Source organism: Labeo rohita, chromosome 16 (assembly GCF_022985175.1).
Source record: "Labeo rohita strain BAU-BD-2019 chromosome 16, IGBB_LRoh.1.0, whole genome shotgun sequence".
Taxonomy (NCBI): domain Eukaryota; kingdom Metazoa; phylum Chordata; class Actinopteri; order Cypriniformes; family Cyprinidae; genus Labeo; species Labeo rohita.
Genome location: NC_066884.1, coordinates 11815265 through 11831784, shown reverse-complemented (window position 1 = coordinate 11831784; position 16520 = coordinate 11815265). Strand labels below are relative to the sequence as shown.

General features: G+C 35.6%; 1 protein-coding gene across 3 annotated transcripts; it reads left to right on the top strand.

Moving 5' to 3' along the window:
• The first annotated feature begins 83 nt into the window (after positions 1-83).
• On the top strand, positions 84-16180 carry sh3d21 (SH3 domain containing 21). Of its 3 annotated transcripts, XM_051131009.1 has the most exons (17): positions 84-523; positions 1311-1468; positions 1553-1610; positions 2529-2641; positions 2970-3060; positions 4027-4088; positions 4608-4653; positions 5020-5114; positions 6080-6178; positions 6623-6674; positions 10686-10742; positions 10988-11111; positions 12627-12831; positions 13211-13279; positions 13804-13985; positions 14068-14131; positions 15345-16180. In XM_051131009.1, the coding sequence occupies exons 1-17, from the start codon at positions 520-522 to the stop codon at positions 15372-15374; spliced, it is 1509 nt and encodes a 502-aa protein (XP_050986966.1). In that variant the 5' UTR covers positions 84-519; the 3' UTR covers positions 15375-16180. The 3 variants fall into 3 exon arrangements, with proteins under 3 accessions (XP_050986966.1, XP_050986967.1, XP_050986968.1); XM_051131010.1 differs by lacking the exon at positions 13211-13279 and having other exon boundaries at positions 88-523; XM_051131011.1 differs by lacking the exons at positions 84-523; positions 1311-1468; positions 1553-1610 and adding an exon at positions 1658-2309.
• Positions 16181-16520: the final 340 nt, after the last annotated feature.

The window sequence follows — 16520 nt, the reverse complement described above, 5'->3', positions numbered from 1 at the left end:
TTAAAATTTTTTTATTACGGTGTGAATTGACCGGACATCTGCTATCTAAATCTCAGTACAATCATATCTCTGCTATCCAATAAAAGTTAACCCTGGAACAGACTGAAAGAACTAATATCAACACAGTCATATTTAACACTCATATAAAATCACCTTATATTTAAACATCAGGTATTTCCTTGAATTCCTTTTCAGTGAGTAAACATATTATCAGTCATTTTTGCGGTGACACGTGACACCAGAAGGCTCATACCAACATAAACCTGTCCCACCTGTTATGCACTCTCTATCTCTCCTTCTCAGGGTATAACGTGTCTTGACTAGCTGAGAATTGTTTTTTTCCAACAATGCTAATGTTTGACTAGGAAAAAGGAGGTCCGATACAGCTTTCAGTGTCTCTGGATTGTGTAATACTACTAAATCAAGCAGTGTAATTCACAGAGATCTCATGACACTTTGAGAACTGAACAGAATCTTTATTGTCAGACTTGGTGCTCTAAACACGGCTTTCAAGGAGCTATGGGTGAGTTTTTAAACTTTATTTCAAAACGTTGTTATGATTGGGCAAGCTGTGGTGTTTGTGGTACCTGGGTTATGTGTACTATTTGATAAGTGAGCAATAAATGATAATTAAGTGACAGATAAGACTGAGCTGCTTTCATATCATATTTTTGATTTGAATAGTATTACTAACATTCATGCATAGCTGTATGTATGTTTATTCACTGATTTACTTAGTGTGACTTTACTTAGTGTTTGGTACAGACTCTTAAGATGTCATATTATGACACAATCATCATTATAGGCTTTTTGAGCTTACCTGATCATAAACTACCTGTAATTGAGGCTTTACATTTAGACCAATAAAACATTACTTATTGGACGTTTCTTATTGGAAATCAGATACAAAGTACTGCAATGCATTCTTAAGTTCAAGTCGCATACCTGTAAGCCTGTTGAAACACATTGCTCATGGCTGTCCAGCTCCAGTATTGCACTTGAGAGTCACATAAATTCTACCACTTCAATCTCTTTGGCATGTTTTTTCATGCCTTTCACATAAGTAGACAAATTTGTCTGTAGGGTAAGTATTTCATAAAAGATAAAGCTTTCTGATGATTGAGGAAGTGCAAGAGTAACATCATAGCCTGCCCAAATGAAATCTGCAGACTTTTCTTCATTGACTTTAGAGGAGAAATCTGTGGAATGGATATAAATATGTTAAAACTGAGCCAAAATATAATGCATTTCATTAAAACACTCTAGTTTATTAACCAGCAATGGCTTTACCTCTCTTCTGTCCATTGTAGAGGTGCTTGTGCTTTTGGATTTTGAGGCGACGATGTCAGATGAGTTGACAGTGCATGTGGGGGATGTGGTGAAGAACGTCTCAAAGGGAAAAGAGGAAGGATGGCTGGAGGGAGAGCTGAGAGGAAAGAAGGGGATGTTCCCTAGCAACTTCGTCAAGGTCTGGACTTGTTAGAGCACTCTTTCCATAGCTTTCCTAGTAGCCTTAATGGTCATTTTCAAAATGACTATTCTTTCCTCACAGGAAGTGCCTGTTTACTTAATAGGGGACACCAACAGAGAGCCAAGGAGCATGAGGAAATGTAAGTTTCCATTATAATAAACAAGATAAACGTAAAATCGTAAGTGAATTTTTTTAAGTCATAAAGTTTTAAGTCATAACCATTATTGTTGTTCTCTTCAATACACTGAATCATTTTCTTAAGTCTTATTTGAATTTCCTGCCTTGAAGATTGACTATAGTATGAACCAATGAGATTTGAGTACTCGCTGTGCAGATGCAATATGATTGGCTGGAACGTATGAAGAACACACCCCCTTCATAAACCGAGTCGGAGTCCCTCAGAGTGGCTCAAAACATAACGAGGCTGGAAGAATTAAAAATGGCTGATGAGCAGAATTAAAATGATATAGGGAAATGTTTAAGTTATTGTTTAAATGTTCCTATAGTTTGATAAAAGTCATGTAAATACTAAGACTCATATTTTTAAACGAATCGGTTGAGTCGATGATTCATTCATCGTCGATGACTCGTTCATACACGCAAAACGACACTGGCGTAGGTGAGCGAATCTAAACGAATCTTTTAAATGAATCGGTTTACTTAAATGAACCAAACTCCTCAACAATAACAAACACGTTCCCTTTCAAATAATTCAGGTTTTGTGGTAGATAAATATGTTTTGTTCAATGACATCTAAATATTGGTCCACAGGCGTAAGCGTCTGAAGCTCTCCAAAGTATCCAGACTTGGTAGACTAAAATAAGTAGGCTAATGAAAGGTTTGTGCCTCCACATCCGGTCTCAAATTATACCCACCAAAATCCATAGGCTACGACTGCACTATATCCGCTATAAAATCGTGCTTGTCATAAAGTGAAGTAGTTGTAAAAGTGAAAACTGGAAGTGCCTTTGCAGGCTAGTTCAGTTTAGTTTGTTCTCACACACATCTCAACGTGTTGACATGCTACATATGTTTTCCACTTACTTCATCGGTCCAGCGAAGAAACCAAAGGTACAGACGAGGAAATGTGAGGTAGCTTTTCCCTACACCCCCTCGCATGAGGACGAGCTGGAGCTGGTTGTCGGAGAGACCATCGAGATTCTCAGAGAGGTAATAAGTTCCACATTTCTATATACTTCATTGACAGTCTTAAGTGCTTTCGTTTAGCATGTCTTGTGCTTTCTGTGAGACGAAGTGGTAACCTTTCATCATCCTTGTGGACGTTAAAGGAATAGTTCATCCAAAATAAATACATAAATACTACATGTTACGTACGTACATAATAGGTAAATACTAACCACCAAATACCCTAAAGTCTTTTCAGATCTCTCTCTCTATAACAAAATGTATATATAGTTTACTGGATAAAAACATCCATCATCTGATTAAATGTTTATGTGTGTATAAATATTCCGCTATACTTTGTTTTGTCTGGTAGATTGAAGATGGGTGGTGGATGGGAAAGAAAAATAACCAAATAGGAGCCTTTCCATCAAATTTTGTCAAGGAAATTTTTGTCCCTTCAAAAGGTAAGGTTGTAGAATAAAACTTGGAGCTAGCATTTATTTTGCATGACATGTGTAATCTTATCTGAAGACCTTCTTCACAGTGGATACACAGTGCCCTCCTTCATAATTGTTGTCACGAAGATTGTTGTAACCTATTTTGGTGGTGGTTTTGTGGTATATTTGTAGTATTATGAAGTCTTTTGTAGACAAATTCACACTAGCGTCCTGAAAAGTATTTCTGTCAGACATGTCTGACTGTTTGGGTTGGCTTTTGGTTAGTTGTCTGATGTTGCTTCCCTGATAGCATACATACATCTCGGAGACGTCTATTTGACGTCTGCATTTACATCTGCAAGACATATTTTATACTGTTTGCTCATCTGCAGTACGTCTATAGGACATTTCCTATCAGATGTCGAATAGACGTCTAGTAGATGTCTTTAAGAAGTTTATGATTTAGAATTGATGTAAAACTGACATCTGTCAGATGTTTGTACACAGCAGATGCTTTCCAGATCAAGTGATCTTTAACAGACGTCTTGCAGACATACGTTATATGAATATCTGGGTTATTCTTGTTTCTCAGCATTACAGTAGCTTCTTCACTTTTACTGGCAAAACTTTGGTCTTTAGGTTAATAAACACAAATAACAGAGTCCAGATTTTATCAGTAGCCTAGAACAAAGATTTAAGGTCCTTGCAAATTCTCGTCCGAAATTTTCGCACGTCAAAAAATAAATACAACCTCACGTTGTGTCAATCACATTTTTCACACTGCATCTGAAACTTTAGACAAAAAAATTAGTTTGGGTTAAATTTTCTGCGCTTTTCGCATACAAAAAAATGCATACGAAAATTTCCGACTCAGTGTGTAAGGACCTTAAATTCAGAAAATTTAAATGATTGAGTAATCATGAACGTCTGTGTTGTTCCATTCTGGCGGGCATTGTATGTTTGTTACTGTCTTACTGTCTTAATGTTCTGCAGATGGCAAGACAACTGAAGCCAAAGCCAGGCCTAAACTTTCTGAAGCGGTTTTCAATAAAGAGGTGAATTTTTAAATATACTTTTATATTGCAGTAATTTCACATTTGATCTTTAAATTAATGTAGAAAAATGAAAACAGTATATTTTTGTTTAATGGCATTTTTTAATTACTGAAAGTGAGTATCTCTGATACCAGTACTACTGATGTCTCTAGAAAATTGTTGTTTTTTTCCTAAAATGTAACCATTAACTATAGCCGTTCAACATTACAGTATAATTGAGAGCTATCAATTTTATCATTTATTAGTCTTTCTAAATAAACATAATTCTTGTCAAGAAAAAAGAGACTGAAGCAGCAGTTGTGAGTGGGATGGCCAACCTGAGCTCTGCGCCTGCATTAACTTCGTTAAATATTTTTAACGCTGTTAAAGTGGAAAAATTACTTGCCTGCGTTAACACTAATTTTGACAGCACTAATTATTATATTATATTATATTATATTATAGTATAGTATAGTATAGTATATTATAATTAGTTTATTATAATATTATTTGCTTTTTACATTTTTTTTTTTCATGCAGGCAAAAGTACAACAGAGACCAAGTTTACGGAGAAAAACATCAAGTGGTGAGAAATCTAAAAACATTCCATACCATACAGATGACGTTAGATAAGTAATTAAAAGCTGTTTTGCTGGTTCTTGAGGCTGTACTCTTCGACTTAAACTGAATAACACTATTCCCACAATTGAAAGTAACAGAGAACACCTAGAGTCTTAAGACAATGCCTATCCAGTTTTCAGTGAATGAAAAGATCTATTCTTAAAGGACTTCCCTAAGAGCTTCAATACCAGAAGGGCAGGAACATGTGCTTTCAGATTCACCCACCAAACCTACTGGGCAAATCCGTTAAGGAAAAACCCAAATTGCTAATAAATTAATTATAATGTTGGTATATTTGAGGTGACTCAGTACATATTTAATGTGTTCACAGTGAAAGAATGTTGCCAGGTCATGTTCGACTACACAGCTGTTGCTGACGACGAGTTGAACCTGAAGAAGGGAGAAGTCATAGCAATCATAAACAAGGTGTGTCATATGTGACCAACTGACTGCTTTCTATTTATACGATACACAGTACATTTTCTAAAGAAAAACAAAGCTACCTCAACAGATTTGTATGTAGAGGATAATGTACAGTCAGCTGTTTTCTTACAGTCATTACAGCAAAATAATAAATGATGATCAGGTCAGATCAGAATGCCAACACAAAACCATCTTGTATCATTCTAAAGAAATGTGTTTTGCAAAAATGACCACATGACTTTATATTATCTTGCTTATTAAACACACCACACAGTTATTTTAAATAGTATAAATATATTATAAAACTTTACTGTTTTTGCTGCACTTTGGAACAAAGAAATGCAGGCTTGGTAGTAGAAGAGACAAAAAACATTAATAATCTTACTGTTCAAAAACTTTTGACTGGTAGTGTACTTAAATGACTACTTAAATAAGTAAATAAATGCACATGAAATTCAAAATTTTGGGATCAGAAAAATTTTAATCTTGTGAAAGAAATCTTTTATGCTCAAATGCTTTATGCTAATATTCTGAAAAATTATTACAATAAAAAAAGTCTATTTTAATGTGTTTTAAATTGTTGAAAACAGTTGCGCTGCTTATTATTTTTGTGGAAACTGATTAATCTTTCATTTTTGATAAATCCTTGATGAATAGAAAGTTCAAAAGAACAACATTTATTTAAAACTAAATGTTTGTAACATTTTTAAATGTCTTTACTTTCACTTTTGGTCTGCTTAGTGCATCCTTACTGAATAAAAAAAAAAATAAATAAAAAATCGTAATGACTGCAAATTTTTGAATGATAGTTTATATTAAACGAAACAGGGTGTGGCGTGATCTCATTTGTGTATTCTTAACCTATTACCTCCTCATTTAGTTGTTTATACCCCATATACAAGTTTGTGTCTTTTCCTTGGCAGTGATTCAGCTGTGGTTTTTTTCTTTTCTTTTTCTTTTCCCTGAAGAGCACTGAGGACGATGGCTGGTGGGAGGGGGAACTGAACGGGCGCAGGGGCTTTTTTCCCGATAACTTCGTCATGGTGATCCCAGCGGATGCTCTCAATGTGAGTGTTGGACAGAAAAATGTTCTCATGATTGGCCCATTTGTGCACTGTTAGAGAATGGGAGTCTCCCTTTTGTCAACACAGCTCTTGGGCTGTTAGTAATGCGCTGGCTCAGAAAACCGACTGTAGGCCAAGGACATTCATTCTAGTTTACAAATAGTTTAATTTGTTTTAAGATGGAACAGACTCGAGGTTATAAATCTGTTTTTAATATGTTGATCCTGTCTGTAATGACACAAGAAGGCTAACTTTGGTCTATACATGACTGTATTTTCTTCCTGTTATTTCGGGATTATTAAAAGAGATTGACTCAGAGGTTTCCATTAGAAGAGAGGAACACTAGAAACGGTGACTTGATTCCTCCTACACGGAAAGAGTGTGAACTTTATCCTGCTCAGAAGGACTAATCTATATTTTGTTGACAATTTCTCGTTTCTGACGCAGACTGGTAATGCAGGCCAGGCACCGGTGAGACGTGTCTCTCAGAAAAACGCAGGTAAGACATCAGCACCTGTCATAGCGGCAGGGCTGGTTCGACAAGTTTGTTTCTTCAGATTATACCGAACATAACTGGAAATGTTGCTAGAAATAGCATTAAAACATTTGAGCGTGTGTGTGAGCTGGTTTGATGGAACGCATGTAGTGACGCATGTCAAGTCAAATCGAAAGTTTGTAGTTTGATTCCTGCATGGCATGACCCATGAGCCACAAAACTTCTTTTGTGCTAAATTACTATTATTTGTTTTGTGAGAGTACTATATTTTATTTTAGTATCAGTTGCTCAATATACATTAAAAGTTAAACACTAGCACAGGTATACATTATACGATAGTATATGCTAAGCTTGAAAACCGCAATATAAAATTAGAATTTTGAATGCTGTTTTGTAACTTAATAACATCTCAGACGTCTTTATCAAAATATAGTATACATATAGTTCATCAAAAGACAAAAATAAATACTTTAATACCAGTTAAAGGGATAGTTCATCCCAAAATAAAAATTTTGTCATTAATTACTCTTACTCATGTCATTCCAAAGCTGTAAGACCTTTGTTCGTCTTTGAACACAAATTAAGATATTTTTGATGAAATCTGAGAGCTTTCTGACCCTGCACAGACAGAAACGCAACTGACACGTTCAAGGCCAAGAAAAGTCGCAAGAACATTGTTAAAATAGTCAATGTGACATCAGTGGTTCAAATGACGTTCTGACAAAGAACGTCTATCTCTCTTAGTTCATCGTATGTATATTCTGGTTCAAAATAGTAAGGCTGGGCAAAAAATTGCAAGTCATCCTCTCTGTCGAAATCTTTAGACATGTTTTTGAACACTGTTTTGCATACAGAGCGTGTCTTCCTCTGCTTGTAAATAAGGAGCAGCGCTCCTACATCAGCAGCACCACACACATAGGGGCAGCTGTGGCCTAATGGTTAGGGAGTCGGGCTTGTAACCGAAAGGGTTCGAGTCCCAGGTCCAGCAGGGATTGAAGGTGGGGGGAGTGAATAACCAGTGCTCTCTCCACCCTCGATACCACGACTGAGGTGAGTCCCTTGAGCAAGGCACCGAACCCCCAACTGGTCCCCGGGCACCGCAGCGATAGCAATATGGCTGCCCACTGCTCCGGGTGTGTGTTCACGGTGTGTGTGTGTGCGTGTTTGTTCACTACTCACTACTGTGTGTGTGCACTTGGATGGGTTAAATGCAAAGCACAAATTCCATACTTGGCCACACGTCACGTCGTTTCCTTTCCTTTCATTCCTTGTGATACTCTACTGAATGTGTGGCTGAGACTGGCATCAAAGAGAAGTTGATAGTTTTGGTTTCTTTGTGCACAAAAAGTATTCTCGTAGCTTCATAACATTACGGTTGAACCACTGATATCATATGGACTATTTTAATGTTGTCTTTACTGCTTTCTGGGTCTTGCGTTGCTGTCTATACAGGGTCAGAAAGCTCTCAGATTTCATTAAAATATCTTAATTTGTGTTCCGAAAATGAACAAAGGTCTTACTGGTTTGGAACAGCATGAGGGTGAGTAATTCATGACAGAAATTTCATTTTTTGTGGAAACTATCCCTTTAAGGATCTTGAGTATTGGTTTTGTCTAACACAGTAGTCACACATTTCCCATCTGAAATCAGACATAACCTTTATTAATCACTGATAAGAGTCTTTTTACCTAGAGGAAGTTTAAGTTCAGTTTTTTACTTTATATACAGTATACACTGCTGTTCAAAATTTTGGGATCAGTAAGATTTTTAATGTTTTTTAAAGAAGACTTTTCTGCTCATCAAGGCTGTTTATTTGATTAAAAAATACAGAAAAAAATAGTTTTTTTGATCAAATAAATGGAAGTTTGATGAGCATAAGAGACTTCTTTGAAAACATGAAAAATCTTACTGATCCCAAACTTTTGAACTTCTGAACTGCATATTTTTTATTTTGTATCTTTATTATTATTATTTTCACTTTATGTTTAAACATTTTATGAAAGTTCTGTTAACTTTATACAGTGCCCGACAGCCCTTATTATTACACTCTTTTTTTTTTTAATCAGGTTGACTTTTCTGAGGAATTAACAAGCTGTATTTTAGTTTTATATTAGCTTATGTTTGGTAGTTCACCAAACTTCTCTGATGGAAACTACAAACTGTAAAATGCTGCTTCTGCACCTGTTATTTAAAACAGTCATTTCTAGGACAGGAAGTAGGTTTTTTGCTCATCTCATGTTTTGTTTTGCACTCAAGCATGAGACTGCATTTCACCCTCAGGCTGATCATTTTTGGTTTGCTGCAGAATTATCTGTGACGGTATTAAAGAGGTGTTAAAAGCTTGGAAACGCAGTGCAAGAATCTCTGTTCATTACTGATGTTTTAAATCTGACTTCATACATAACCCTCATTACCACAAATCGCTTCAAGAAACACTGATGCAGCTGTGTGGAACTGTGACAGGAAGTCGTAGGCTATGAAGAGATGTCATGTGAGCAGATTCTAGAGAAAGGCAAGGCCAAAGTGGAGCAGCCCTCTGCTTTCTATATATAAACGCCTTCATATGAACATAGGGTTGTAATGTTGGAATACTGATAAAACTCAAAGGGTATGTATAGGCTCTGTTCTACAGTATTTTCAGTTCTAGATTCCAGATGCGTTTGTAGTTTATATCACTTGTCGCTTGTCTTATGAGAAGATTCGGTTTCAAAAGAAAAGATCTTGTCAATGTAGTCCTGATGGGAGATGAAACAATGTTCTGTATGAGAGAGGATGTTTACTCAAAATAATTACATGTGATACTTATGGCTTTGCTAAGATCTACGATTGCGTTTGATTTGGTCTTAGATTGTGACTTAAATGTCTTGTTTGACTCAACAAGTAATTCTAAATGAGCACAGAGATCTGGTCTTTTTTTTGTTTTGTTGGACTCAGTTTTATGGCTGTTAATACTTAAACCTATTTGCATTTATTAAGGGAACCCATGAGATTTTTTTTTGTGTAGCCACAGGAAACAGCAGGCCAGCTCTTTTGCTCATTTGTCAGGGAAAGTTGCCTGTTCCCATGCCACTGAGACCTCCAGCACGTAACCCGTGTAGTTGTGAGAATGCTTCAAAGTGATGTTTATTTTGTGCTCTTATCTTTAATGCGTGTAAAGGCCAAATTATGAAAAAGAATGGCAGCAAAAATGGCTTCAAGGAGGATAAAGATAACAGTCCAAAAAAGAAGCAAAATTGTGACCCTGGACCACAGAATCCAGACTTGAGTAGCATGGGTATATTTGTAGCCAAAAATACATTGGATGGGTCAAAATTATCGTTTTTTTTATGTCAAGAATCATTAGGATATGATGTGAAGATCATGCTCCATGAAGATATTTTGTAAATTTTCTTACTGTACATAACTTCTGATTAGTAATATGCTTTGCTAAGAACTTAAGTTGGACAACATTAAAGGCGATTTTCTCAATATTTAGATTTTTTTTGCACCCTCAGATTCCAGATTTTCAAATAGTTGTATCTCAGCCAAATATTGTCCTATCCCAACAAACCATACATCAATGGAAAACTTATTTATTAAAACAAATCTCTTTTTTTTTTTTTTAAATTATACTTATAACTGGTTTTGTAGTCCAGGGTCATAATTGATAAGCATAGAGGATTGAGGAGATTTCGTTGCCTTAGAATCATAAGGTTCTATTTTTGTCAAAATTGAGTTATTTACATATTCTTATCATATTCATATTAAACTTATTATATTATGTGATGTTTCTTTTGTAAGCTGTGTACATTTTTGGCCTTTTTTTAAAAAACAAAAATGGTTCTATCTACAGAAGTCTATGGAACACAAAAACTTTGAAACTCAATATCTCAAAAGTGTTCAGAATGCAGTTAGAACCTTATAATTCTAAGGCGATGATGTGTTAAGAGTTCCTAATAGCGTTACGGTAAATGCATGATTTTGATGAAATGTCATGATACTGACTGCAGAATCTTGTATCTTCTTATATTTTAGTGAACCAGATGCCAGTGATGGACCAGAACAGCTCTGACACAAAGACGGAGACTAAAAGTAATAATTCTGAACACACCTATAAATGACCTTGCTGTTTAACATCCTGTCTTGATAATTGAATTATAGAGTAAATGTACACCTAAAATTGCTAAAATGTTTATTTATATATATATATTACACATGTACAACACTTATTACTTCAGTAAATATTTGAGCTCATGTAAAAGCTCTGCTGTTTGTGGAAATGTACCAATTATGATAATATTTATCTTTTGTTTTTGCTCTCTCTCCTCTTTGTGCAGATGACAAACCAGACACTAAAGACTTTCGAAGTGACCCACCTGGTAAAATTAAGTTGCCTGGTCTACACAAACCACCTGTTCCACCACCACCAGTGAAGGAGAAGCCCATAAAACTTGTACCAAAGTAAGTGATGCCTCAGCAAATCATGTTTGAGCATACAACCTTCTGTGATGCATTTCATGAGACTTTCATCACTAGTAATGCCAAAAATAGAAGAAATCTGAAACGCAGACCTTTTTCACTATTTCACCAAATAAATAAAATCATGAATTTCCCTTCCCTTTCCCATCTGTCAGATTTATTATACTGAGGGACTGAATTTCCCTTCATTAGATAATCATTTAGCATTATGTGGTATTCTAAAGGGCCTGTGAATGCTCTGTCTTGTAAAGAGCAATGGAAATTTTATGAGTTGCTGAGGGACTAAACAAACCAAACTGCCTGTTTCCTGTTTTGCTGAGTAAACTGAGTCTTCAGAGAGCTTACAGAAGGAACTGTCATTCTGGCTGAGATGCATGTACGAACTAAGACATTACAGTCAGTTGACAGTTAATCTAACATTTTCCACAACAAATCAAAACAGTGCATTGTTTACAAAAAAGCTCACGGCACTTTAAAACACATTAGACAAATGTATAGCATAGTCACTACGTTACACATGCCAATGTTTGTTTTGATTTCGGTGCAGAAAGCAATGCTATTAAATTGAAACTGCATTGAAAATCAGTGGTTCCTGTGTGCTTTGTGTATTTAAAGGAGAAGCTTACTTCCAGAATGAACATTTCCTGATCATTTACTAACCCCCAAGATGTAATTTCTAAGATGTTAATGTCTTTCTTTCTTCAGTCAAAAATTAAGGTTTTTGAGGAAAACTTTCCAGGGTTTTTCTCCATATAGTGGACTTCATTGGTGGTTGAAGGTCCAAATTGCAGTTTCAATGTAGCTTCAAAGGGCTCTACGTGATCCCAAGGAATAAGGGTCTTATCTAGTGAAACGATCGGTCATTTTCAAAGAAAAATACAAATTTATATAGTTTTTAGGTGGAAGTATTGTCCCAGTGTTTACAAAGCGAATTTGCAAAGAAAGTCAAACACCATTTACAAAAAAGGTAAAACAGCGATGTTGGATGATTTTGAAGTTGGAGGAGAAAATGAGAGTTTTTCACCCTACCCTACCTCTTTTTAACCCGGAGTACACAGATGAAGAACCAACTTTTCCAGCGTGATTACACAGTGTGGATCACCGAACTAGTGCAAGATGAGCATTTGTGGTTAAAAAGTATATACATTTTTATTTTCTAAGAAAATGACAGATCATTTCGCTAGATAAGACCCTTTTTCCTCAGCTGGGATTGTGTAGAGACCTTTGAAGCTGCATTGAAACTGCAATTTGGTCCTTCTACTCATTAGCTCCCACTGAAGTCCACTATATGGAAAAAAATCCTGGAATGTTTTCCTCAAAAACTTCTTTGCGACTGAAGAAAGAAAGACATGAACATCTTGGATGACATGGGAGTGAGTAAATGATCAGGAAATTTTCGTTAAGTGAACAATTTCTATAAGTACTCCGAAGTTTCTGATATGTATTTTAATGTATTAAATGTGTGTAATATGCATAATGCTTATTTCCCCCTCTTAGGAATGATGAACCACAACCTGTCTCGCCTAAACAACAGCCCCCATCTTCACCAGTACAGAAAGAGGTTAAAGACAATAAGGAGGTTAAAGAGAAAACCCCTGACCAGTTTGACGGTGTAGATGTGTCCTCAGAGAAACTGAGCCATCCCACAGCCAACAGAGCCAAACCTCCACAGAGAAGACCACCAACAGCCCTCACCTCACAAGTGAGCCTAACACACTCATATTTGCTTCAGGAGTTGATTTGAGGATTGGTTGATTCGAAGTTGATTTTAGTTTGAGAGATGAATTGCAACAAAACACTCGCTTCATGTAATGAAGCAGGCATTAATGCTTAATCAGACTTGTGCTTTTCAAAGCTTAAGGTGTGCCGCTCAAGCCAAATCATGTCAAGGGAGGTGCATGGAGGATGATTAAAAAAATAAATCAAAATGAGGCCTGTCAATCAATTAAAATAGTGAATCATGATTGTAAATAATAATATAGTAATTATATTTGAATAATACATATTTAGTTTTTAAATTACTAATACATTCAGTTTAATGTCTTGATAAATAATGCAAATGACGTCTGTTTTTCATAAAGGGTCCAGATGAAACTGACAACAGTGAAACTTCAGACGAGAAAGATGGATTACCACAAAATATTCCAGAGGTTTGGATAACTCTTTATAATAACTTTCATTGATATAATATTATTGCATTATATTCTGCCTCACAGATCAGTTAAGCTCATGTACCTTCAAATATTAAAGTGTGATTCACATACAGTATTATCTTATATATTCATATTTGATTGTACATGAACTATTGATCTGTTAAGCATTATAAAATGTTTTAAGGACCTATTAATGAAAGTTGTTTTAAAGTGTTACCAAAGGTTGAAAAATTAACTATCATTGTCTATAAAACATCTTTAAGTTTAAATGTCTGGTATACACTACTGTTCAGAAATTTAAGATCGGAAAGGCTCCATTTATTTTACATTTAAAAAAAGTCACTTTTTTAAAATGTAAAATAAAAAAAGGGCATTTTAATGTGCCCTTTTGCAATACAAATATCAAAACTTTTGAACAATAGCGTACATGTAAAGCATTCGTTAATGTTTTGTCAACTTGTCCTGGGACTTATATTCCTCTTCATCCTTCAATTGCTCAGCTGCTTGTATTTTTTTCACAGGCTACAGAACCTCAGTCATCAGCTTCCACCAAGACAGAACAGGTAGCTAAGACCACTTCACCACCCAAGACACAGACTGAAAAGAAAGCTGCGGTTCAGGAGGAGAGCGCTTCACTGGCCTCTGTGCTGACAGAACTCAAAGATCTCCGCATGTCTCTGGATCTCCTTAAAGCGCAACACGAGTGAGTATAAACGCATAACTACCATGCCTGAATGGTAATATCATACATTTCTCCTATTGCAATTACCCTCTTTCCTGACCAGGAGAGACATAAAGGAGCTTAAAGATGAACTGAAAGATGAGATGGAAAAACGAATGAGATTACAGGTGAGTTTTGATTTTCTGCTCAGTACGGTGTCCGCCATTTCCTCCATGCTTAAGCAGCTGTAGTGACAACGTCTTGTAAGCAATGCAGGTGTTTTGTAGTTGGATGTAAAAGTGAATATACAAGTCTTCAATTTCTCCCAACATCAGAGCCTCTGAGGATGCAGTGGATTAGTTTTGTTTTTGATGGTTATATGCCATTACATAAAAAAAGAAGAGAGGGGTGGGGTGAGCAGTAGCTCATTATCATTTAAAGAGACATGCACCAAAATGGGTTTCTGTGAACAGCTGTTTTTGACAAGGGAAAAAGTGTTGTTTTAAAGTACCAAAGTACTTTGCAGACATTTCATGAAGACCCTAAAGAATCAACTTGTGGAAAATGGGCATCCGATGTCCCCTTTAATTTCAGTTGTTGAGCAATAAACAGATAAGAATAAAACAAAAATAGAAAAAAATTTGAAGTATGTTGCAGAGAGTATAAAAATAAACTGAAATAATCCAGTTAAATCCTGTATTGTAAATTACATTCAGTTGCCAATGCCACATAAAAACAATTAAGTACCATCTTCATCCTCAAGAGGGCAGTAGTGAGTTAAAAATGCAACCTGTTTGAACTGACACAACCTCCAAGTATCTGCATCACATAACAGTTGTCATAAAGCATACCTGTGGCATCCATAAACAACCTTCAAAATAGCCAAATTTATATCTGTCAGTGGTAAACTTTAAAAAATTGACTTTTAACAATATGATTTCTTAACTGTGTTTTTTTTTTTTTTTTAACCTCAGAATAATGGCACCCAGCTTGTTTTTGCATTGTAAAATTTCAATATGTGACCCTGGACCCAAAACATGTTTGGGATATTAAGTAAACATCATGTACCATGAATATATTTTTTTGTAAATTTCCTTCCGTAAATATATCAAAACTTTGATTAGTAATATGCATTGCTAAGAACTTCATTTGGACAACTTTAAAGGCAGTTTTCTCAATATTTAGATTTTTTGCACCCTCAGATTCCAGATTTTCACATAGTTGTGTCTCAACCAAGTATTGTCCTATTCTAACAAACCATACATCAATGGAAAGCTTATTTATTCCGCTTGTGACCTTATGACTGGTTTTGTGGTCCAGGGTCACATATAGTCTCACCTTGATGCTGGTCTTCCCTTAATGCTAAGTACAATTTATTAAATTACATTTTAATGTTTATAGGATGAGGTGGATGCTCTGAGGAAAAAATAGTGAACATTGAAGACCAGGAGTATTTCACTACCCCCCAGTGGTCCTTCTCTGGGACATGGACATATAAAGGCTACAGAATGATGATGTTGAGGCAATGGAAATCCAGCACATGTGACTGATTGATTGATTGATTAATTAATTTTTGGTTGAGTGGACCAGAAGCCAGAGCTCAGTTCAGAGAGCAGAACTACAAAAAGACTTGGTTTCTCATCCTCTGCTTATCAGCTCATTTGGTTGTGGGAGTCCTCGCCACTCATTGTTTTTAGACATATGTGCATTTTGAAATTTGTAAATATCAAATATCCAATATCTTATATTTTCATGGAAATTCAGGGATAATATAGGTTGTTTTAAGGTATTAATACACTTTCTGTTGTTGTTATTATTATTATTATATATTTCTGTTTTGTGGATATATTCTGTAACAAATAAGTCAATGGTTTTATTGATGTTGTACAAATGTTTTTCTCCCAGCCTGATTTACCCAGAGATGTTAACGATAAACATAATTTGGCATCCTTTTTTTTTTTTTGTTTGTTTTAATGCATAAATGTTTTGTCTGTGTTAAGAAAAAAAGGCTAATACTACGAATCCTGGATTAAAGAGCTGCTGGGTTCATGAATATTAATCACGTTGTCTGCGTTCTCCTGAACTGATTTGATAAAATCAAAACAGGGACGATATTAGGTAAGCGCCAGCCAATGAGATTGCCGTTCGCGCATTAGTTCCACCCACAATTGGAGAAATCGCCTGTTTATAATGCTTGTTCTTAAAAGCTGAATAAAGCCTAATGGACCTTTCTCACATTTCCGTGTTTCTCATAGCGGAAGTCGTCATAGTTGGGTAAAATCCGAGAACAATGAATGGGAGAGTACCACAAATATATATATATATATTGCATTCCCGTTTGCTCAAATAGCAAAAGAAAAACTAAACGATAGTGTTTTCACGACTTTCAATTAAAAGGAAAAAAAATATGCTAAACTGATATCGGCAGTCAGAAGAGAGAACAATGTCAAATTTACAGTCCATCTCATAGACCCCGCATTAGAAACACCCTCGCATAGCGTTAACTAGTTTTTTTTTGTAACTTGACGAAAAGGTGATATACTACAAAGTATAGTGTTATAAATGTACATACATATT